The sequence below is a fragment of the Stegostoma tigrinum genome, chromosome 13, assembly GCF_030684315.1.
Source record: "Stegostoma tigrinum isolate sSteTig4 chromosome 13, sSteTig4.hap1, whole genome shotgun sequence".
In the NCBI taxonomy this organism is placed as follows: Eukaryota; Metazoa; Chordata; class Chondrichthyes; order Orectolobiformes; family Stegostomatidae; genus Stegostoma; species Stegostoma tigrinum.
Genome location: NC_081366.1, coordinates 31,807,983 through 31,831,072, shown reverse-complemented (window position 1 = coordinate 31,831,072; position 23,090 = coordinate 31,807,983). Strand labels below are relative to the sequence as shown.

At 40.6% G+C, this 23,090-nt stretch overlaps 1 protein-coding gene across 3 annotated transcripts in view; it reads left to right on the top strand.

Annotated features, from left to right (window-relative positions):
* The first annotated feature begins 3,703 nt into the window (after nucleotides 1-3,703).
* LOC125458204 (core histone macro-H2A.1) overlaps nucleotides 3,704-23,090 on the top strand; it is a 41,082-nt gene continuing 21,695 nt past the window's right edge. For 2 of the 3 annotated variants that reach the window (XM_048543231.2, XM_048543229.2), the window contains exons 1-5: nucleotides 3,704-3,834; nucleotides 13,071-13,264; nucleotides 16,459-16,565; nucleotides 18,368-18,568; nucleotides 21,430-21,540. In XM_048543231.2, coding sequence (XP_048399188.1) covers nucleotides 13,093-13,264; nucleotides 16,459-16,565; nucleotides 18,368-18,568; nucleotides 21,430-21,540 — 591 coding nt within the window. In that variant the 5' untranslated portion in view covers nucleotides 3,704-3,834; nucleotides 13,071-13,092. Of the gene's footprint in view, nucleotides 3,835-4,290; nucleotides 4,310-13,070; nucleotides 13,265-16,458; nucleotides 16,566-18,367; nucleotides 18,569-21,429; nucleotides 21,541-23,090 lie in introns of those variants that run through there. The other variant, XM_048543230.1, reaches the window with a different exon arrangement.

Below are 23,090 nucleotides of genomic sequence, written 5' to 3'. Positions count from 1 at the left end.
TCAGGGTGGGTTACAAAAATAAACAAACAAACGTAGATCCTAGAGATCTGAAGCAAGTACAGAAAGTGCTGGAGAAACTCAGCAGGTCTGGCAGCATCTGTTGGGAAGAAGTCAGTGTGGGTATCTGGCAGATTTAACTCACAACTTGCTCCAAATGACTTCCATGTTGTGTATGACCAACTTTCAGCTCAGGGCATGATTTATGGACACTAGAAATACGCAGTTCTTGTTCATGGACATTGGTTTCCAATTTACCAACCCCTCATGTTCATCAGGTTACCTCGCTGATCCTCTTGCAGGCTGCTCTGAAGGCACAGACTCTCATTGCATTGCACACAAGCAAGTAGGATTGACAGGCTGCTGCATGGAAATTTTTTACAGATAAGCAGGCACCCAGCTCATGGGTTGGAGCAGGCCATATTTCAAGGCTACCCACTTACTCTCTAGGTACTTGCTTGCAGGATCTCTGCATAGCCTCATGTTATCTTGCCATTTCATGTCTTTTAATGCAATGATGTTTCAGCCAGGCCCTAAATCTACCACTACTGCCACCTTGAGGTGCTCTTTAGCACAGACATACATACAGACAGCTTCTCAGTAGGTATCTGTCCAGGCTGCAAGATATCTTACTGTACAACACTGAGATATCAGTCTAACACCTACACCATGTACACCAGCTGCCAGCCTAGAAAACACACTTCATATTTTTTCAACAAAATGGCCATGTTGGAAACTGGTGAGGGCTAGTCCTCAGTTCCTTTAAGGGAATGCCGCTGTCAGTTGTGGGCACAGTTCACACACAGTCCAGGGGCCTGATGGCTGTCAGTTGTTCTGTCAGGACACTCACAGTAAAGCCCAGAGTGTGTACAGCAATATTGGCAGTGACCAACAGTGTGTCCTCTGTAGCAGGAGTGCCAAGAAAATGTGATGGGCAGCATTAAGGCATAATGCCAGGGTTCAGGGGACATGTAAGACAATTGGAGGTGAAGTTCAATGTGGTGGGATTTCTACACCAGGGGAAAGGGATAAGTAGAAATGGGCTTCCAAGATAATACTAACTATTAGTACATGGAGGATCTAGAGGAGGGGCATATATCTGGTGACCAGTCGGGGCCTGGTACTGACAATATCCTCCATGAGCTGTGCTCGCTACTATCAGTTTCTGTTTGCTAAATGCAAAGTACTGCTAGAAAATGGTTGGGGCAGGTTTGATGAACAAAAGCACAGGATCAACAAGAACAATTGTCTGAAGGGAATGGAGCTGCCTTTGTCCATGGCAGATGTCAACTGCATCGGAGGCGTCAAGCCAGATGGAAGTTCACTGAAACAAGAGAAATAGCTGAAGAAACTCAGCAGGCCTGGCAGCTTCCATGATGAGAAAGCAGAGTTAACATTTCTGGTCTGGTGATCCTTCTTCAGAACACTCAGTAAAACTCGTTGATACCCACTTCCAACAACTGAAGGCTGAGTACAGCAGACCATCATGAACTGTCTGTGCTCATGATACTAAAATCTGGTTTGCATTGTCAGGGTGGTTTTCAACCTTCACAGGCTTTGTCTAAGCTTGTTTTTGATGCCTATAAATGAAAGCTCAATGAAAATTGCTTTCCTGTATGTTATGCTCCCATACTGAACAAGGACAAACTGTGGGCCTACAAATATCATTGGGAACAATGCAACACTGACCTAGAGGGTGTTCCCTCACCATGTGGACGTCAGCATCATGCTTTTAAAATTCATTTACAGGATATGGGTGTCACTGGCTTACTTAGTATTTCTGAGGCAAGGTGAGACAGCAATTGGGCAGATGGGACAACCGCTCCCTCTCCACTGTGGGTAAAAACCCAGTCATCTAGTGTGATGTACTCTCTGTTGTACGTGGCACAGGTCTGGCCGATTCCCCGAGCCTGCACCACTGCAGTCACACAACCCATCTTTCACTTCATCTGGAGGTCAAAGATGGACCATGTCCATGGGGACATGACGTACAAAGCTCTGGATAATGTGAGGAGAGGAATGTCCCCAGTGCCATCCTCATCCTGATGTCACCATTGAGTGTGGCTGCATCAAGTTGTGAACAGACTTTCAGCACACAAATACCAAGTGTCACTATACTGAGGCTCTGTAGAACACTCCAAATAGTTGACTATTCCACCTGTCCCTTGGGGAAAAATTTGTGAAAGAAAACACCTTTGATCACAAGTCCATCTGGCAGTGGTCAGCACATAGCATCACCAAGATCCTGTGGGAAAAGGAGGGTTGATCCTATCATGTGGCTCTCCGAGCAGACTGTCAAAGTCATTTGGCAGAATACCTCAATGCCAGAAATTTCCAACAAGCACCAAGATCTTAGCTGGTGGTGAGAAGAGAGTGAGATCCTTCATGTATGCCCAGTCTCTCTCTACTGCCACAAAATGTCCATGAAGCAGCTGCGCTGCTGAGGACACAGACACACATCTCCTTCTGGAATAATAAAACGTGAGGCTGGATGAACACAGCAGGCCTCCTTCTGGAATGTTCCTTTGCAAAAAAAGTCTCCACCCACTGCATCCCAAAACCAGTCCAGCCTGTCTCTGCCTCCCTAACCTGTTCTTCCTCTCACCTATCCCTTCCTCCCACCCCAAGCCGCACCTCCATCTCCTACCTACTAACCTCATCCCACCTCCTTGACCTGTCCGTCTTCCCTGGACTGACCTATCCCCTCCCTACCTCCCCACCTATACTCTCCTCTCCACTTATCTTCTTTTCTCTCCATCTTCGGTCCGCCTCCCTCTCTCCCTATTTATTCCAGAACCCTCTCCCCATCCCCCTCTCTGATGAAGGGTCTAGGCCCGAAACATCAGCTTTTGTGCTCCTGAGATGCTGCTGGGCCTGCTGTGTTCATCCAGCCTCACATTTTGTTATCTTGAAGAGAGATGTAGTCGTTTTTGTCGAGATTTGTAACAGGCAGTTGGGTGCCTTTGTGCTCTAATTGGTTATTCCCTGTGATGCACACTAAGACAATAATTGACTTTGCCTGGAAGACAATCAACTGGGTGAAAGATGCTCTTTGGTCTGCTCAAAACCTTTCAGTGTAAAGTGTAGATCTCACCTGGCGGTTGTGGACTGGCATATTCCAATGTCCAAGACTACATGCTGAGGGACCCACAAACCCCAATAGAGGAAACAAAAAGAAGCAAAATAAGACATGGTAGTGAAGTGGAGAGAGATAGAGGAAAATGAGTAGCAGACAACCTGTTTGTACTGATTTATTGTAAGCAACGCAAGGGAAATTCACTATCAATTTAAGCAAACCATAATGGCATATGCATATATAAGTCTGCGATTTTGCATTCATTTTATGGTACAGTATAAGTAGCACTAAGCATTTTTTTTAGCATACAGCGTGATTCAGATCCGTTTATATATTACCAAATTTTGGGGGTAAAAATCCGTAAAGACAGATATTCATGCCATTTTATACTTAGGGCACAGGCGATTGTCGAAATTACACGCTTCGCTTTTCAGTATAAAATATAGGACTCTTTCTTCTGTGAGTTTACACCATCAAACGTATTGTGACAAATCATTTAAAAAAAAATAAACGCGACGGTGTTCAATCTGATTATGTTGCAATGTTGATAGCGTATGCGTTTTTTTTAGGTTTGGTTTTCTGCGTTATGTGGGTGTGGATGAATAGCACACTCCGTTCACCACATGCACTGGGGAGGATGACCCAGAGGCGCTGAGTGACAGCTCGGCTGGAAGCGCGCAGTATTGTGGGCCAGTCTACCACTGCCCACTCGAAGCTGAGCTGCTGTTTCTGCAAAGGAGACATATTGTTACTGTGTCATTGTAAGTGATTGACATTGTTTCTACACTTCATTTCCTTGTAATCATAGGGCCAGCATGTCATCTTGATGTTGCGTCACTCCGCACTTTGAGTCTTAGATTGCAAATAAGTTGAAACAGGAGAAAGAAAGTGCGATTTGTGCAGACACCTAGAATGTAAGGCCTTACGTTGTGTGTTGCAACCTGGACTGTGATCTTTTAGGTTGCGGATCGAAACCTATTATCAGTGGTTGTTTATTTTTTTCAATAAATGCAACCTGCCGGTTGTGGATAGCTGCAAAGCCCGTTCGCCGTGTACCCCTTATGCAAGAAAACGCAGCTTTAGTTTACCGAATGTTTAAGACACGGATGTTTTTTTTAACAACCCTCCCCCCCCCAAACGCCGTGCGAACCCGGAAATTGCCCAGCCATTTGATGTTTTAATGTTGCAGCCCGCGGTGCGTGCATTGTGCAGTTTCTGACACTCGACAGTAAAACGGTAAAAGAGCAGAGACCCTCGGAGTAACCCACTGCGCCATAATAAACTCATTCTAAACATTGTAATGGAATCCGGCTGTAAATATTTCATTTTAACTGCAGGCACAGGCCGATTGCCGCATTTCCTGTAATGGACAGGAATGTTTTTTTAATTGGAAAGGTAGATGCGCGACTACGTATCTTGTCATTTCGATACGATCACCGGCGTTTAACCCGCACAGTTCCGCTGTTACTGATAGGAATTGACATGTTAGGGCTGTTATGAATGTCATCGTTTTGTTTTCTGAATTGTTTTAATTGTTACAATCTATATCGGTTTTTAATCACAGAATTGTTCCCGGGGTGGCTGTGAAATCACATTCCAGAAGCTGTTGTGTGATCGTTACTTAGCAACAGGCATCAAGCTTGTTCCCTTCTCTCAAAAAAGGCATTGGGTTTTAAAAAAAGAGGAAAATTATATAAACGTGGTCTCTGAGATCTTTCCACTTACGGTGCCGTTCCAATTTGTGACATCCAGGGAACGGTTTTAACAGATAAATCCAGGCCCTGCCTGTTCACATTGCCAAACCTTGAGATGTGTTTTTTTTTCAAATTTGATGGGTGGGGAGGTGAGAGTTTGGAATCATTAACCTGTCAATGTTCCTGCCTGGGCGTTGTCTCCCGAGCGCAACTATCAACATTAACCGGTGTTGAAATCGTGGGCAGACTTGAGGAATATTGCACCTGCAAATGATAAGTGAATTGACAGTAAACATGTACTTCGGAGTGATACCCTGGTTTATTGACTTATTCCCCAATTGTCCCTTGTCTGTCGGATACTTCGCAATAATCCCCCTCCCCCGCTTGTTACGGTTGATTAATTTCCTGGACTTTTATTTTGAGAAGTTTCATGTTGTTTCATTTTGACAGGCGCATGAGAAGATGAAACCGCATCCTTTGAGGGTGAGGGATATGGTTGACGTGTTTTCTTTTAAATAAAAATCACATTTTCTTCATGGAGAGCCTGTATGTTTTAGAAGATCTCAGATATGTGTAAACTACTTGCAGAGAAAGTAAATTTAAACTCAGCTTTTTTAACGCTATATTTGGTAAGGGTGATTCCAACTCATTTAACTTTTATTTTGCCACTAACATGGTTGAAACTGTTGGCCTGAAACGTTAGACAAGAAAGCAGAATACCATAAGAGCCAGAAGAACGCACGTTGTTTTAATTGTTTTCCATACAGTTTTAACGGTCGTGGTGAACAAACAGGAAGCTGTGGGAGTACGTGACTGAATCTTGAATTTTAGCCATTGTATATATAGCAGCAACTGTAACATTTGTGCAAAAATAGACTCAAAAGAACACGGCAGGGTTTTCTGCTGCCATCCCTTTGATGTCACTAGCACTGATGTTTGGTGACATTATAACACTGCTAAATGTGTACCCCAGATGTTTTTGAAAGAATTACAATCTTCCTTTTGTTTAGATGAGATTAGATTAATAAACCCACTTATTGTGTTGTAAATGTTTCAACATTTACTGTTGCACCGATGGGACTTCTCAAACGTTGAAGATTGGGATATTTGTGGAATGCCTTCTCCAATAAGTTACTTAATTGTCCACCACTAATTAATTGTTGCTGTGCTGTTTGACACACAATTAGTGCTATGTCATAGCTTTATCAAGTTAACACGTCATTTTTAAGTGCTGCTTCAGGCATGTTTCCTGCACTTTTCATTGAACTGGGTGTTAGTTCCCCTGGTTTGATGTCAGTTCTAGATTAAAGGCTATGCAGGAGTCTGTGACTGCAGATTGTGTGAGAGTGCAGTTCCCCTGCTGCTTATGGCCGCTGTGATTCATGGATACTTGGTCTTAAGCTGTTAGATCTGTTCACTGTAATATCATTTGGTACAGTGATTATGCCACACAGCACAGTGAAGGGTAATGTCATTTGTGAAATTGGAACTTAATTTTCACAGGGACTGTGTGCTGGTTACTCTTAACAATACTTTTGTGGACAGATGTATACGTAACAGACAGATTTGTGAGGATGAGACCAAGAGTGATTCTTTCCTTTGGTTGATTCCTTCACTTGCTTCAGACCCAGTCCAGCATGTCCCCTTGGACTTGACTAACTCGGTCAGTAGTGCTGATGCCAAGCCACTCTAAATGATGTATATTGAAGTCTCCTGCACAGTTGCCACCCTCAGTGCTTCCTCCAAGTTGTATTCGGTGTGGAGGAGTGCTGATTCATCAGTTGGGTGTGGAATGGTGGGGTTTGATGGTGATGATAGTGTGTGGCACCTGAGGGTTACCTTATGCCATTAGTCTTAATGGATCTCAGAGTAAATGTTGCAGACTCTTGGGCAACTCCCTCCCACTTCTGCCACTGTTGGCCTGTACTTTCAGTGGAATAGGATATATCCAGGGATGATGATGGCATTGCCTGGGATGATTCTTAAGGAATGATTCTGTGAGCATGACAATGTCAGGCTGTTGCTTGACTAGCCTGTAAGATAGCTTTGCTATTTTGGCACTAGCATCCAGATGTTGCCAAGAAAGACTTTGCAGCTTCTACAGGGCTTCGTTTGCCATTGTCATTTCCAGTGCTTAGGCCACTGTTTTAATTGCTTCTTTGAGATTTATTAGCAAGTTGTTACAATTGAGTGCTAGAACATGTCAGGACGATTAAGAATCCAGAGCATTTCTGTGGGATTAAATTTGTATGTAGGGTATACCAGGTGAAGATGGCAGTTTACCTCCTCTGAATGACACTAGTAAACCAGATTTCTCTTTCCCATCCATTGGTGATAGTTTTTTGTGGCCATCAGTGGACTTTTAATTGCAGATTTTTCTTTAATTGAAAATAATGGGATAGAACTGTATGTTCCCAGAACATTATCTGATGCATTTATCTGGATTATTAATCCAATGACAATATCATGACGCCTTTGAACCAATTTGGTCATTTATGATGTTTAAACTGTTGACCTGGCGAAGTTTGCTGAGTTTGGCAGAGACCAGGTGATCTGATCTCAAAACATCTGTTTCACGAAGGAGGTAAAAAGTGATCAATTGGTTTCATTTTATTTTATGAGGTGCTTAACGTTATGCTGTTCATTTGAGTCTAACGGCTTGTTGCAGTTCTAATGTTTTAACAGATTATTATTTTAAAGTGAGTATGGTCATGGTTTCCCTTCAAGATGAACTGGAAGCAGTTTAAAAATGCACAATCTGTTTTATTCTTGTGCTAGAAAGGCAACAGCTGAGATTCACTCCTGTGCCCCATGAAAAGTGGATCTTTGGTGAATTATGATAAATAAGTACAGGATATTTTCCTAATTCTTGCTTTAAATACTTGGGTCAATAGATATTGTTGTTCTTCCTTCTGTGATTTTGGAAAACAGTGCCGTGTTGTAAACAAGTAGGATGTTATGAGAACTGAAGTTAAGGCACGGTTGGATGGTAAACGGAGCCTATTTCAGCTATATTGTATGTATATAGCATTCTGTTCATGAATTTGCACAGTACTCCAGGGAGACAGTTGTGAATATGACCAACCGCAATTTTTGAAAAAAAAATTTCTTCAACAAATCATGTCTTGGACAAAATTGGAGTACCAAAGTAGGAGAATCAACTCAGCTTTGAAGAGTGGTTACTGATTTGCAAAGAAACTGAAAGCCATTCAATTCAAAAGGAACATGTACTTATGTAGCACCTTATCATAACAGTTAGCGAATTCTACTTTTAGTTACATAGCATGGCAAAGCAGTTCACGCATTTAATTACATGTACAGTTAATACTGCCACTTACATGAAATCAACAACAATTTTGTGCACTGAAATGTTCTACAAATGACAAATTATTGGTCAAATAATAACAGGTCAAATTATTGGTGATGTTGCATGTGTGAAAATTATTGAACACGGGTTGCTGGGAGACAGGCCGATAGTTTGTACAGCGCTCTGGCATTTAATATCACCAATCAGATGAGACATTTTGAAAATCTGAGGTTAAATTACCAGGCTTCGTTCAGAATGAAAAATTGAATATTTTTAAATTTTTAGCTGATAAAAGTGAGGGCTGTTAAGCTGGGGCAACAGATGCATTTTTTCACTTTAGACAGCTTGTGCCAAAATTCCCAGGTCTAGGGACAGAAGATTAGTGCAGAATTAAACCACCCCCAAAGCCTATTTACTCTAGACTGAAAGGATTGTGCACCTGTGACATTTTGTACTCCAAGTTAGCTATCTTTCTCTAAATGACACCTGCAGTTACTTGATTTATCGTTTTTCATACTTTTGAATTTGCAACCCTCTAGACCTTTGTAACCACTTCCATATGATTATAGCTTCACCGCCCTTGCTTCACTTAGCAGCCTAGGTTACGTGCCATTTGGACCATTTTTCTTGTCTGAAATTCTTCTGACAGCTCTTAGTTTTTATTTGACCTCCGTGGTCTTTCTTTTCATTTATCAGATCTGATGGGCTTTACTGTAAGAAGGAGTGAGCTGTTAGAATATCAGTAGATTCTACAGACCCAGTTTGCATGAAGTCATAGGCTGCGTTCGTATGGCTGTTGTATATCTGTATCTTCAACTTTTCTATATCCTTTTCATTACCAAAATTGCCTTCACCTAAACATTGACATCTGTTTGTGCTTTGCAGCTGATCTGGTGCTGGAACTCTTTTTTTTATTTCTTTTATTGTTGTTTTATATTTCCACAGTCTAACTGCCACAGTGTCTTGCTGGTTGACCTCCCCCCCCCTCTATACTCCATTTCCTTCAGCTCATACAAAACTCTGCTGCATGCATCCTAACTCTCGTAAGTTCCTGTTATCCCAGTGTTCCGAAGCTCACTGAATAGGATTGGTTTCCCGCCTAGCTGCACACTAAATTTAAATTCTTGCACTTCAAATCCTTCAATGGCATTGCTGTTCCCAATACAATTCCACGTGTCTTCAGTTCTGGCTTCTCTTACAGTCATCATTTGCCTTCACTATAGCTTCAACATCCAAGTAATAAACTGTCTCGATTCTAAGCTTTGGAGTCCCTTCCGTTAACTCTTCTGCTTTTATGCCACCTTTAAGAAGCCCATTAGAAACTATCTTTTTAACCAACCTTTGGTCACTATTGTAATATCCCCATGTGGCTTTGTTTGCTTTTAATAACACTTGTGAAGAAACTTGGGACATTTTGCCATGTCAAATTGGCTGTGCATATTGTTACATCTTTTGTGCAGCAGTTCACAATGTGTTGGTTTTATGCACCTTGCGACAACCCTATAGAGTTATCCCAAGGCAGGTGGCAAGAAAGCTGCTTCTGGATGTTCCCAGCAGTTTTCGTGAATCTAGCAAATGCATATTCTGATTGTCGCCATCTCTGTAAGATTTGTGCAGAAGCAGTAGGTACAGTCTTGGCATTTATTTTAACAAATGTAGTTTTATTGTAAGATAGTATTATTTCAGTTAAAAACTAAAAGGACTGCACATGCTGTAAATCAGGAACAAAAACAAAGATCCTGGATAAGCCCAGCAGGTCTGGCAGTGTCAGTGAAATTTTAAAACAGAGTGAACATTTCGGGTCTGGTGACCCTTCCTCAGGACTCATAGTGGCTGGGAAAATGTCAGTTTATATGCAGAAAACAGGGAGGTGGGTGGGGTAGGGAGTAAACAATAGGATAGACCTCTAAGAGAGAGAAAGACAGTTGGACAGACAAAGGAGATGCTAATAGTCAGGCTGGGAGGGTGAATAGTTGTTAATGGGGGGGCCTGTTTGTGACTTAGAACAGCGGGTGTGTAATGGCAGACTATGTGGTTACAAGGCCAGGTGTGTTGGGTAGGGGCTTGGGACATGGGAGAGTTTAGGCCCTAAAATTATTAACTCAATATTGAGTCCAGAGGGCAGTAGGGCCCCCAAGTGTAAAATGTGAGGTATTGTTCCTTCAGCTTGCATGGGGCTTTGCTGGAGCACTGCAGCAAGCCAGAGACAGAGCTAACCAGGTGTAGAGCTAGGTGAACACAGCAGGCCAAGCAGCATCAGAGGAGCGGGAAAGCTGACATTTCGAGTCTGGACCCTTCTTCAGAAAAGTTGTCAATTTCTGAAGGGTCCAGACCCAAAACATCAGCTTTCCTGCTCCTCTGCTGCTTGGCCTGCTGTGTTCATCCAGCTCTACACCTTGCTATCCCAGAGATGTTGGCCAGGGAGCAGGGTGGTACGTTAAAGTGGCAGGCAACAGATAGTTCAGGATTTTTATTTGAGAGCAGAATGCAGATGTTCTGTGAAGTGGCTGCCAAGTCAAGTATTATTTCAGTTCTATTCACAAACTAGAAATCATAATGTATTGCAAGACATAGAATTTCCTTGTGAGTGACACTATTCAATTAATTTCTGGCTTCACAAGTGAACCAGAGCTCGGCTAAGTTCATTTTTTTTCCTATTAATCAACATAATTTAAATAAACAAGGTAGCATAAGTACATAACCCACTTCTAATAAACAGCTTCAACCACAGTTAATTAATACACTGACATTCTGCTCCTGAACCAATTATTCAAAGCTTGATCTGTTTCCAAGATAACAAAGTGTGAAGCTGGATGAACACAGCAGGCCCAGCAGCATCTCAGGAGCACAAAAGCTGACGTTTCGGGCCTAGACCCTTCTTCAGATGAAGGATCTAGGTCCAAAACGTCAGCTTTTGTGCTCCTGAGATGCTGCTTGGCCTGCTTGTGTTCATCCAGCCCCACACTTTGTTATCTTGGATTCTCCAGCATCTGCAGTTCCCGTTATCTTTGATCCGTTTCCAGTCTGAGTATGTTGTTGATTTCCTTGCTAGATTTCTGTTTTTCACCCTTCATCAGCCTTAACTTATGCCAAATCCTAAATTATACCAAATTCAGAGCTCTCAAACTTTTCATTAACCTTTGTTTGTTGGTTCCTGAAGTTCAAAGTTCTTACTCTTGTTTTTTCTGTCTATTTAACTCTCTATATTTCTCTAACTTGTCCAGCTTATGGTACTTTGCCCAAGCTTGCTCCAACATTATAGCCTTGCCTCTAGCTCTTATGTCTCATTCCTTCCCTATTCTCCCATTTAAAGTTCTTCTTGAACCCAACTCTTTGACCACTCTTTTCGTCGCCTTTGATTTTGGCATTTAAATTTACCTTGCCACTGTGAAGTGTCTTGCAGTAATAATAAAGGTGCTATACATGCAGGAATAGCAGTAGAGCAAGAGGATTGCGTTGTTCGAAAACAAGTTTGTTTAACAAATCTTGACAAAAGCATACTTGCATAATAAGGAAATTCCCTTGCTCCATACACACCTGATGAATTATAAAAGTGCTGCAGCTTAGAAGGAAACCCTTCAACCTCTTGTTTCTGCATAAGTAAATCAGCTAATACTATTTTCCCATCATTGCCCCATAGTCTTGAACCTGGAAGGACAAGAGCAGCAGGGCAATACCATCACTGCAAGACTCTCTCTGAGTTTTGGGCCATTCTCACTGAACTACGTTACTGTTCCCTCACTCACCATCTTTGTGTCGAAATCCTGGGACTGCCTGCCTAACATAATTCAGGTATACCAACACGATATGGATGACAGTGGTTCCAGGAAGCAGTTCGCCAACATTTGCTTGAGGGCAGTTAGAGGTAGACAACAAATACTCGGTTTGCAAGTAACCCCTATACCAGTTTTTAAAAGCAAAAACTTCCTTTTTATCTCTCAATCTTGTTGTTTAAGAAGAAACGCAGTTTGTCTTTCACCAAGATTCCAGATGCCCTGACCTGGTGTAGAGAGAGAAGTCACTCATCATTGTCAGACTTATCTTGCTTGATCTACTCAGATGTAATGTTAAACTGAAGGATGTGGCATGTGGAAATATTGTGGTACAGTACAATTGTACTGCTGCTGATGTCCCTAGAGACTTATGGTAGCCCATTTTTAAGATAATAGATCAGTTCTGAATGATTTTGCATTTAGTTTAATCACCAACCAGTGTGAAAATGCACAACTTTCATGATAATCATGGGATTTTAAAGGCAAGATGCTGTTTTCACAAAGTTAACAGCAGAGTGGCAAAAATCAACATGCAATTTGTTACATTATTCACAGGTGATTTTTTTGTGTGACAAGTTGCATGTTGATTTACATATCACTAACTCTGTGAATTTTATGGTATGTTCTTTTCACCAAACTGAACCATTATTTTGTGGAGTAACAAGCCAGCAACTTGGGCAGAAAAACACATCTGTTGATATATTGGGGAAAGAATGACGGTGATGTGACTGACTGACTTTGAGCTTACAACCATTTGGAATTAATAATTCTGCAGTTGTTTTAAATCCAGCAAAAATAGAGGGCCTGCTTAGAGGTTTTCCATTTCCAATTACTTCTGGTCAAATTGCTTAAAATGATGGGCTTTAGGAAAAGTTAACCAGCTGCAGGCTTTCTGTATTTTTATATTGTACGTCAGTGTCTATGTGAAAACAAGTTCTGGAGTATCCATTTAAGACAGGAAAGGCCTGTGATTTCTTTTTTAAAATGTTCATTTTTGGTGACTTCTTTTAAGCAGGAAAGAGTATTTGAAAATCAGAGTTTGTTTGGTGAAAGGGTTTAGTTTTAAGTTGTTTTGGATATTTTAATTAAAGTTTTAGTTTTGCTTCATACATTTAGCATCTGACAGTCAAGATTGTGTAAATTTGAGTGTAGGTAGTTCATGTTTTATTCCTTTACACATGAAACAAATTTTGTCAGTACTGTTTTTTTTTTGTTTTGATCAGAGTGTAGGCTTTTTTGATCGTCATGTCCAGCAGAGGTGGAAAGAAGAAAACAACCAAGATTTCTCGGTCTGCAAAAGCTGGGGTTATTTTCCCTGTTGGAAGAATGTTACGTTACATAAAGAAAGGACATCCTAAATACAGAATTGGTGTCGGTGCTCCTGTGTACATGGCTGCAGTTCTGGAATATCTGACCGGTGAGTCATGGAGTTTTAACAGCACAGAAAGAGGTGCTTCAGCCCATTGTGTTCATGCCAGTCATCAAATGTTCGTCTATTCTAATTTCATTTTCCGGCAAATAATAAATCCTCAACTCCCTTTTAAACCTTCTGCTGCTCACCCTACAATTTTGATTTCTGGTTATTGAGCCCTGTATTAAGGGGAAAAGTTTTGTCCCTATCTACTTGTCTGCTCCCCCCCCCCCCCCGCAGAACTTTGTACACCTTGATCAGATTTCCTCTCAGCCTTCTCTGTTGTAAAGTGAAGACTTTCAGCCTACCTGGTGTCTCTTCAGACCTGAATAGCTCCAGCCTATGCAATATCCTCGTCATTCCTTTCTGCACCTTCTTGAGTGTAAACCCATTCTTCTTGTGGTGTGTTGATTAGAACTGTACATGTTACTTCAGCTGTCACCTAACTAATGTTGTTTACACTTTATCATAACCACCTTGCACTTGTATTCTGCACCTTCACTAATAAAGGCAAGTATCCCAAATGTTGTCTTAACCATCTTATTTGCATGTCCTGCAAGGATTAATGGACATGTGTATCACCGTCTCTCTGATGCCCTGTACTCCCTAGGGCCCTACCATGTAATGTGTACTCCCTCACCTTGTTAGTCCTCCCAAAATACATGACCTCACACTTTTCGGCAATAAATTCCATTTGCCAATGTTCAGCCCATCTGACCAGACTGTCTATATCATCTAATCTGAGACTTTCCTCTTTGTTAGTTGCTACATCAGTTTTTGTGGGTTATCTGCAAACTTTGCTGACTATAACTCCTACATTCAAGTCTAGATCACTAAGGTCCACACAAACAGCAAGGAGGCCAGCACTGAATCCGTGATTCACCACTGGACACAGTCTTTCAGTCACAAAACACCCTTCGAATGTCACCATCTGCTTCTCAGCTCTAAGCCAGTTTTGGATCCAATTTGCCAAATTGTCCTAGATTCCAAGGGTTCTTAGCTTAATCAGTATGCCATATGAGCCCTTGTCAAACACCTTGCTGAAGTTCATGTAGGCCATTTCTGTTGAATTACCCTCAGCGGGATGCCTCCATGAGAAAAGTCAAATTTGTTCGATGTGATTTCCCCTGTACAAAGCTGTTTTGACTATCTTTGATTAATCCTAGTCTCTCCAAATGAAGATTAATTCTGTACTTCAGATTTATTAATAGTTTCCCTACCGCAGATGGTAGACTTACAACCTTTATAGTTTCCTGGTTTATGCCTACCATCATTCTTGATTCAATAAGCCTTTTAGGTTTACAAAAGAACAACAGTGAAATCAGAGTTTGAGCCAAGCATTCCGCAGAGATCAAACAGAATGTAAAATAACATTAGATGTTTTGGTAAGTTTTGACATTGGGATTGTGATTTGGATGTAGAATCTACGTGGAATGATCACCGTTGCCATGAGATGAGATGCAGCGCTAAAATATTTTTAGCATGTTTTCTTTTTGTGGTTTGATGATTAGATTTTGTTGTACCATGCTCAATGTCTTGATGTACCTTTTACTGAGCCCTTGGTTGCTGGAAACAAAGGTAGGGAGTGAAGTAAGATGGCAGTATTTGGGAAGGGTGGCGAGACCGGGAATATAATGGGGTGCCATGCAGGAATAGTTCTCTGACCTTGGGGTAAGCCAGAATTCAGATCAACTGCAAGTTTAATCGATGTCCCAATCAATTGCACTTGGCTGGTAGTGAAACAGCGCTGCCGCTGCATGAGGAGGTTTTCAGCTCTGTGATAGCTCCACTCAAACAGGCAAGGCCAAACCTTCCAGTTAACATCAGGACCACTGGTGGTTATGTAATAAAAGGTCTGACAATCATATGGCATCCTGAAGAACTACCTCAGAGCAAATTCTACTGAGTCCTGCAAAGAGGATCAGTGAGGCAGACCAATCTGTTTTTACAGTTCAGCTTCTGTACATTAAGTTTCAATGCCCAGTCTTTGAATAGCAGTGAACAGATAAGTGGGTTGCCAAGCCAGTTTCGGAGGGTAGTTTGGTGTATAGTCAGGTTAGAATGGAGGGAGGAGTTGATTTTTGGGGTGGTACTGGGTGGGACTTGTGCAGTTAGAGCTCTGTCTCAAAAGCTAGTTGGTGGCCAGGTGTTAATGTTAAGTGGTCGGGTTACAGGGGAGTTGGTTGGACAATCGTTTGTTCAGTTAGCCAGGTGCTAGACCTATCTAATATTTCCTCAGTAATTATTCAGTTGAATACCACAGAAGTATCCAATGTTTTCATCTCAGGGTTGGAAATATTAGCGCAAGGTCTTGGGAATCTGGGTATTGCTGAATAAACTCATGTCACTGCATTCCTCTATTTAATACTTTGATCCACCATCAAGATACAAAGGATCCGTTTTTTAGATTGCTTTTAATTGCACTATAATTCTACTACTGGCTCACTTTCCACTCACAGCTAAAGAAAGCTATTTATGTAAGTGAAGGCATTTGAGCCAAAAAATAAGAATTCTTCACCCGTTGCTAAAATGTGGGAGACCTTTACAATTCATTCTCATTTAGAGTTTATAAAGCTAGTTTATTCTGCGTGTGCTTTTAAATTTTAAGTGAAACACTGGTAGATTTAAACGAAGTACGTGAGATTAAACGTTTCTGCTGAAAATTATTGTTTTATCTTGACAGCAGTATGACCGGAAGTTTCTTTGCATTATTAAGTCAGATTGAAATGTAAATTTTTACATGTAAAATAGTTTTCTGGCTTAATTTTGTGTTATTGTACAAGGTGCAAACTTAATGAGGTACTGAGTGGATACTGAGTACTACAGATCTTTAGTTGGAAGTATCTGTGTGTTGACAAAGGATTCATTTTATATGTGATTCATGATAAGCAGAAGTTTGGATTCTTTTATTCCCATTTTATTTCCTTTAATCAAAGTTTTGACTTATGTTTCCATATTTATGCAACAAATCTTTTGTAGATACAAACTTTTTTCAACATTAACATGAGAATTAAATCTTCTGCTGAGCAAATCAGTTAATTACTTTTCACTGAGTGAGATGTATGTACTGCATGTTGAGTCTTCTATTTGCTGACACACACGCCCACACATGCCAACTTTCTTTTTTTGTTTTAATTCTACATTCACAGCAAGGTGATTTCGTCTGCCATGATGATTTTAACAAACTGATTATTTTTCAGCTGAAATTTTGGAATTGGCTGGTAATGCTGCTAGAGACAACAAGAAGGGAAGAGTTACCCCAAGGCACATCCTGCTGGCTATTGCAAATGATGAAGAACTGAACCAGGTATGTTGTGCCCTGTAGACTTTTTGAGGTTTTCTATGATTTCTTCAAGTGGGAAAAGATATGTTTAGGATAGAGTAAAGGAGGAAAGTAAATATGCAAACTGAATAGTGGTCTGCAGAAGAAGCAAAAAAATCTGAAGCCATTGACGTTGAATGTACCACAAAAACTTGAAATAGTCATTCAAATTGTTGGATAGGACACTTCAAGTATTGTTTCTTTTTCCTACTTGTCATGGAAAGCACAACTGCAGCTGATTGTCATACATTCATAGAGTTTTTGCGGCATTGAAATAGGCTGTTTGGCTCATTGTATCCATGCTGGTCATCAAACATCCGTCTATTCTAATCCCATTTTCCAGGACGTGGCCAATGGTCTTAGATGCTGTGGCACTTCAAATATTCATCTGAATAGTTCTTAAATGCCCAGAGGGTTCCCACTTCTATTGACCTTTTCAGCAGTGAATTCTCCAATCCAGTGGGGATTTCTTTCTTTCCAGATCCCCTCTCAACATCCTGTTCCTTGCCTTGATACTGTGCCCGCAGTCACTGACCCTTCTACCGAGGAGCGCTCACTCTCGTGCTCGCTCTCTACCCTGTCTGTGCCCCTCAGAACTTTGTATACCTCAATCAGATACCCCCTCAGCTCTTAAGAAAACAACTTCAACCTATCTAATCTCTGCACTCTTGAAAGCTCCTTTGAAGTGTTGCTTGCATGATCATATTTCTGTTACGAATCCAAGTTTTGTATAAAACGCTGAAAAACCACTTGGTATGAGACTTATCGTCAATAGTTTGCGTTATGTTTTATGTTTTGTCGCATGCAAGACTCCGTTCCAGTATCTAGCTCTAAATTCCAACATGCCCATGTAGGTCGGTAAAATGAGAATAAAAGCTATCTGTCATGTTGGTGACCTTGACAATCCTTTGTATGCTGTGACAGTATGACAGGTTCATTCACCAACTGCTCTGATTTCATCATTTATTTATTAATGTTTAGAGTTCAGCATATCTTCCTTGTTTCCAGATAATGCCAAACATGCTGACCTTTTGCCAGCATTTATGTTTTAACTTTGCATCCCAACAGTCTCAATAATTTGCTTTGCTTGAAGCTTTTTTTTTGTAATCCTGACAGTCCATTCTGTTTGGACACCATGCACCACCCCTTGCGTATCTTGTCCATCCATTGGTCACATAAGCTGCCCTCATCCACACATCCTTTAAGTTTTGGCCCAACTCCATGAAAATTGAAGAGGACTGGGACATGCTTATCCTCATTACACCAGCTCAGGAGATAGAGTAAAGGAGGAAGGTGAATATGCAACATGTCAGCCAGATCAGGAAATCAGGCTTGTGATGTAAACCAATCCACATCTTTAAATATCACACTGCAAAACACAACTTTGGAAATGGGGTCAGAGATAATGGGAACCGCAAATGCTGGAGATTCCAAGATGACGAAGTGTGGGGCTGGATGAACACAGCAGGCCAAGCAGCATCTCAGGAGCACAAAAGCTGACGTTTCGGGCCTAGACCCTCTGATGAAGGGTCTAGGCCCGAAACGTCAGCTTTTGTGCTCCTGAGATGCTGCTTGGCCTGCTGTGTTCATCCAGCCCCACACTTTGTTACCTTGGAAATGGGGTCCTTGCCGCCATTTTCACCCGTCAACAAAGTCTCCCTGAATTTATGAAAATCCATACCATGGACCTACATTTAACTTCATTATTTTAACATATTATTATGCATCTGTTTATTGTTTATTGTAAAAGTAAAATCCTAGCTCTGATGCTTATTTGGTCCCAATAGCTGCTGAAAGGCGTCACTATTGCAAGTGGTGGTGTCTTACCTAACATTCATCCGGAACTGTTGTCTAAGAAACGAGGATCTAAAGGGAAGCTTGAAGCCATCATCACACCACCACCAGCAAAAAAAGCAAAGTCCTCACAATCTCCCAAGAAAACTGGAGGAAAGAAAGGCAAAAAGGGAGCTGGAAAAGGAGGGGCTAAGGTACAACTTGCGCTGCTGTGATAATAAGATACATATGATTGTAGTTTGTCAGTACTCAGTACTTCAGAAATTTTTGTCTCTGAGTAACGTCTACAGTTTTTGTAAGTGAGGGATTTTGATACCAAAGATCCAGTTTTGGCTTTTGAGCTTTTACTGGTATTGTAGAATGTGGTTTACACTGTTTGTTTCTTCAAACATTTGAATATTATAAATATGAATAACGTAAAAGGTGAAGAAGGACGTGAATGAACAGGGGTTAGGGAGAAAATGCAGGAGGTTGCGCCAAGGCAGCTGAAGCCATGGTTGCCATTGCTGGGATTTAAAAAAAAGGGTAAATACACAGAATCTAAGAAAAATTCAGATGGGTTTGAATAGCTGGAGGAAGCTATGGAAATATGAAGAGACAAAAACTTGAAGGTCTTTAAACACGAAGATAAGAATTACAATTTGAGATAGTGGGGTACAGGTAGTTCTGCCATAATGGGTGTTCTCTTAACCAGAATTAGCTGTAACATGATTGATGAATAATGGATACAGAGATAGTAGGAACTGCCGATGCTGGACGATCTGAGATAACACGGTGTGAAGCTGGATGAACACAGCAGGCCAAGCAGCATCAGAGGAGCAGGAAAGTTTGATGTTTCGGGTCGAGACCCTTTGTTTTTCCCTGAAGAAGAGTTTTATCGTTTCAGGTCAAGATCCTTCTTCAGGGGGAGAAAAAGGGTCTCGACCCGAAACGTCAAGCTTTCCTGCTCCTCTGATGCTGCTCAGTCTGCTGTGTTCATCCAGCTCGACACCTTGTTATCTCTAATGAATAATGGACACTCTTTGGAATACACAAACTTTCTGCTGTACAGGTTTAGTGAACTTCTGTAGTGATTTCCCTATAACCCAGTTTTTTTTTTAAAGGTGATTTTCCATTGTGCGAGATCACACAAGAACAAAAGAATTGTGTAATCGGAGAACTGCCTGTACTAGGAATCCATGTTGATAAGCACAAAACAAGGGTGAAAATAATTTTATGTAAATACATACAACAAAGATTTAGGTATGCTAAAATTCAGAGTCAATGATAGTGGAACTGAAACAATATCTGGATAATTTTGAGTCTGAATGTGCTGACAAAATGAGTGAGTTTTGCTGGATAAGCAGAAGGTGGGGTGGAAGCACTCGATCTTAGAAGTGGAAGTAAGTCTTCTTTGTGATTAAGGGAATATGAGCTTGAAAACTCATTGCAGGTCATTTTGAAATATTTACTATGGAGAGAAATGGAAAGAATTGAAATGTGAGACAGGAATTCTTGACAATAGTTTAGTCTTCATTTTAGTTGCACTGGAGGAAATCGTGACTCATCTAGAATTGGCTGTTTAACAATCAGGTCGGCATCATTGAAGGATCACGAGCAGTGACAGAAAGATTGAACTGGATATCAACATACATGTGGAATCTGCCCCTTAGTCCTCAGATAATATAAGTCAGAACAACATGCAGTTGTCAAAGAGGAGAGTGTCAAGAAGACACCTTGTGCACCTTCTGTGGCAACAGAAAGAAAATGCTGGAAATTGTTGACCAATTGTTGAACAGGCAAAAGTAGAATCAAGCAGAGGCAGTTCCTCTTAACTGACCTAGAGTGGAGAATCTTGGGAGAAGGATGGTGTGGTCAGCCTTATTAAAGGCTGCAAAGGACACACAAGTGTTGTACTCATCGAACATATCATTCGGGCTTTAGGGTAATTAGATATTCTTGTTGGGATCACCATTTAACTGTAAAGTTCAGGCAGCAGGTCATGGCAGACCTAATGGAAATGAAGCTACAAAAATACATCCTAAAGGCCTTCAGAGATGACAGAATGGTTAGAGAGGGTAATGTTTTGCAAGAACTGTGAACTTGAGGGTGAATAGTTTTGCACAGTGAGATGATTTTTGTTATTTACAGTTCTTATAATAACTCTGAGATAGGCTTTGTCTTAGAAACACGTAGCAGCATCTTTTATATGATACAGTTGAAGTGTTTAGGAACAATTTAAACTGTAGTGTTATTCTTGTATGTTTTTTTCCTGACATTAACAGTAATTGGTGTGTTCCCTCTTTCCAATCAGCCTACTCAAGTATTCTTAATCTGTGTCATCTGAATGAGAGATTTTAGGATTTACTTTGTTTCACTTCTCTACATAGTAGACACTTGGATATATGTTAGGGCGAAATTGTGGACCTCTTGCGTAGTTGGTAAGGTAGGGACGGTGTACTAAAGAGGATTACCTTTGCATGTTGGAAAATATCATTCCTGTGCGTGTATGATCAGAGTTTTTGAATCTCCTCCCCACCCCTATATATTGGAATGAAATAACAAAACTGGTATGAATAGGAGATGATGGGAACTGCAGATGCTAGAGAATCTTAGATAACAAAGTGTGGAGCTGAATGAACACAGCAGGCCAAGCAGCATCTTAGGAACACAGAGTTTAGGGCCTAGACTTCCTGCATTTAGTTCAAGGGATTAGCAAATCCTGTCTGTGGATCCTGGATGTAATAAGCAAATGCTTGTATACACAGAAAGTATTGAAATAAAACAGAACTTGTGCATTCTGTATATTAGTGATGGAAAATAGAGCTAAATGAAAGTGTATATTAGTGGAGAATATTTGATCTCTGGAAATTTCACTTCTCACAGATTGTTAGTGATATATTTGTGTAGGCATTCTTGCAAGAATGACAAAATGAGCAGAAAACCTGACTGCGTCTCACAATCATTACTCTGAATTTTAGTGACTGAGAATCTGAGGATAAAGTAATTCTCTGGGCACATATAAAACACACAACTCTGTTTCAGTGTGTAAAAAAACAATATTTTCTTACTGCAGAAGAAGCAAACAGAGGTCAGCAAAGCAGCATCTGCAGATAGCACTACTGAGGGAAATCCTGGAGACACGTTTACCGTTCTTTCCACCAAAAGCCTCTTTCTTGGACAAAAGGTATTGATACTCTGCGACATGAAATGGCAGGTTTCTTAGTGAACTTTGGCATTCCTGTCGTCTTATTTACATATTTAACAGATGTCTGCATGAAAATGTTGTGTTACCGCCTAGAATAAATGCATGAATACTGCTTTCCATAACTTGATGCAATCATGAATGTCACACCAATGTATTGTGATGTCTCCAGTACATACAGCTCACTTAAAAGAGAACTTGAGACCATTAAGTCTACTGTTTTTGGTTTAGTATCCCCTTTTTGACACACTTGCAAAGTCATGCAAATGTACACTAAAAATATTCATTATCAAAGCCTAGAGCCTCAACGATCTGGCAAAAATGAAGTATTCTTGTTAAGAATCGCTTAAAGCCCAAAAGCCTTCTGGCTGAAGGGAAGTGGCTGATGTACTGGTTAGCTAATTTTCAGTCCTTTTCCTAGTTGTACATTTTGTGTATGGCACTTTAAATTATACTTCTTATGTAAGAGAAAGTTTTCTCACCAATTCAGTCTTGCGGGAAGAATACTTCCCCCATCCTTAAAATTTTTAAAATTGCAGCCTTAATCTTTAATTATCTCGAGTAAGGGTGCTGCAGTACTCAAGACTGAGTATTACTTAATCTAAAGCAGGTGCAGAGAGTCTTAGATTGATACAGCACAGAATTGGACTGTTTGGCTCTCTGCCAGTATCAGATCTGTTAAAGCTATCCAATTCAACCCATTCTTGTGTCCTTTGCCCAAAACCCTCTAAATTGTTTTCCTTAAAATATTTAACAACTCACCTTTGAAAGTTGTTGTTGCATTTGTTTCTGCCACCCTTCCCTGTTACTAATTTGGCAGATTATTGGTGTCAGTCAATGTTAATCCTGATGATATCACAAAAATATTATTTCAGTGGTTCCCTTCCTATGATCAGAATTGCACATTTTGGACCAGAATTAAGCTATTTGTCACTCTTTTTGCACTCCCTGAACGTTTATTGCTTTTCTTTCACTGTGGTAGGATTGATATCTAAACATATAGATAGAATTCATTCTGTCACCCCAAAATAAGAGGAAAACCTTGTACATATCCAGGTGGGCAGAGATAATAAGACTTCAGTCAGACTGAAGTGTTCAATCGTGAACAAATGACAGCAATTTGGATTTTGGTTGATTGCATTGATTTTAAAAAAAAGTCAATTGATTTCTGGAAGAATGTGTTTGTTTTATTACATTTGGAGAAGTGAATTGCACTGGATGCTCTATTTAGCAGCATTCTAAGTACATTCTTCATTACTGTCAATTACGCATATAGCATCCATGCTGACATTCCTAATACAGTAATGAGAGAATACTGTTTTTCCAATGAGATGTTAAGTCATTTATTTACATTGCCTGGTCTGCTTGCTCAGCTAGACAACTAAGATCCCATGGCAATATTCAAACAAGAGTAGTGTACTGACCGATATTTATCCTTCAGTAACACAGCAAAAACATAAATTTGTAAATTTCACTTGCTGTTTGTAGGAGCTTGCTGTGTGTAAATTTGCTACATTACATCAATAACTAAA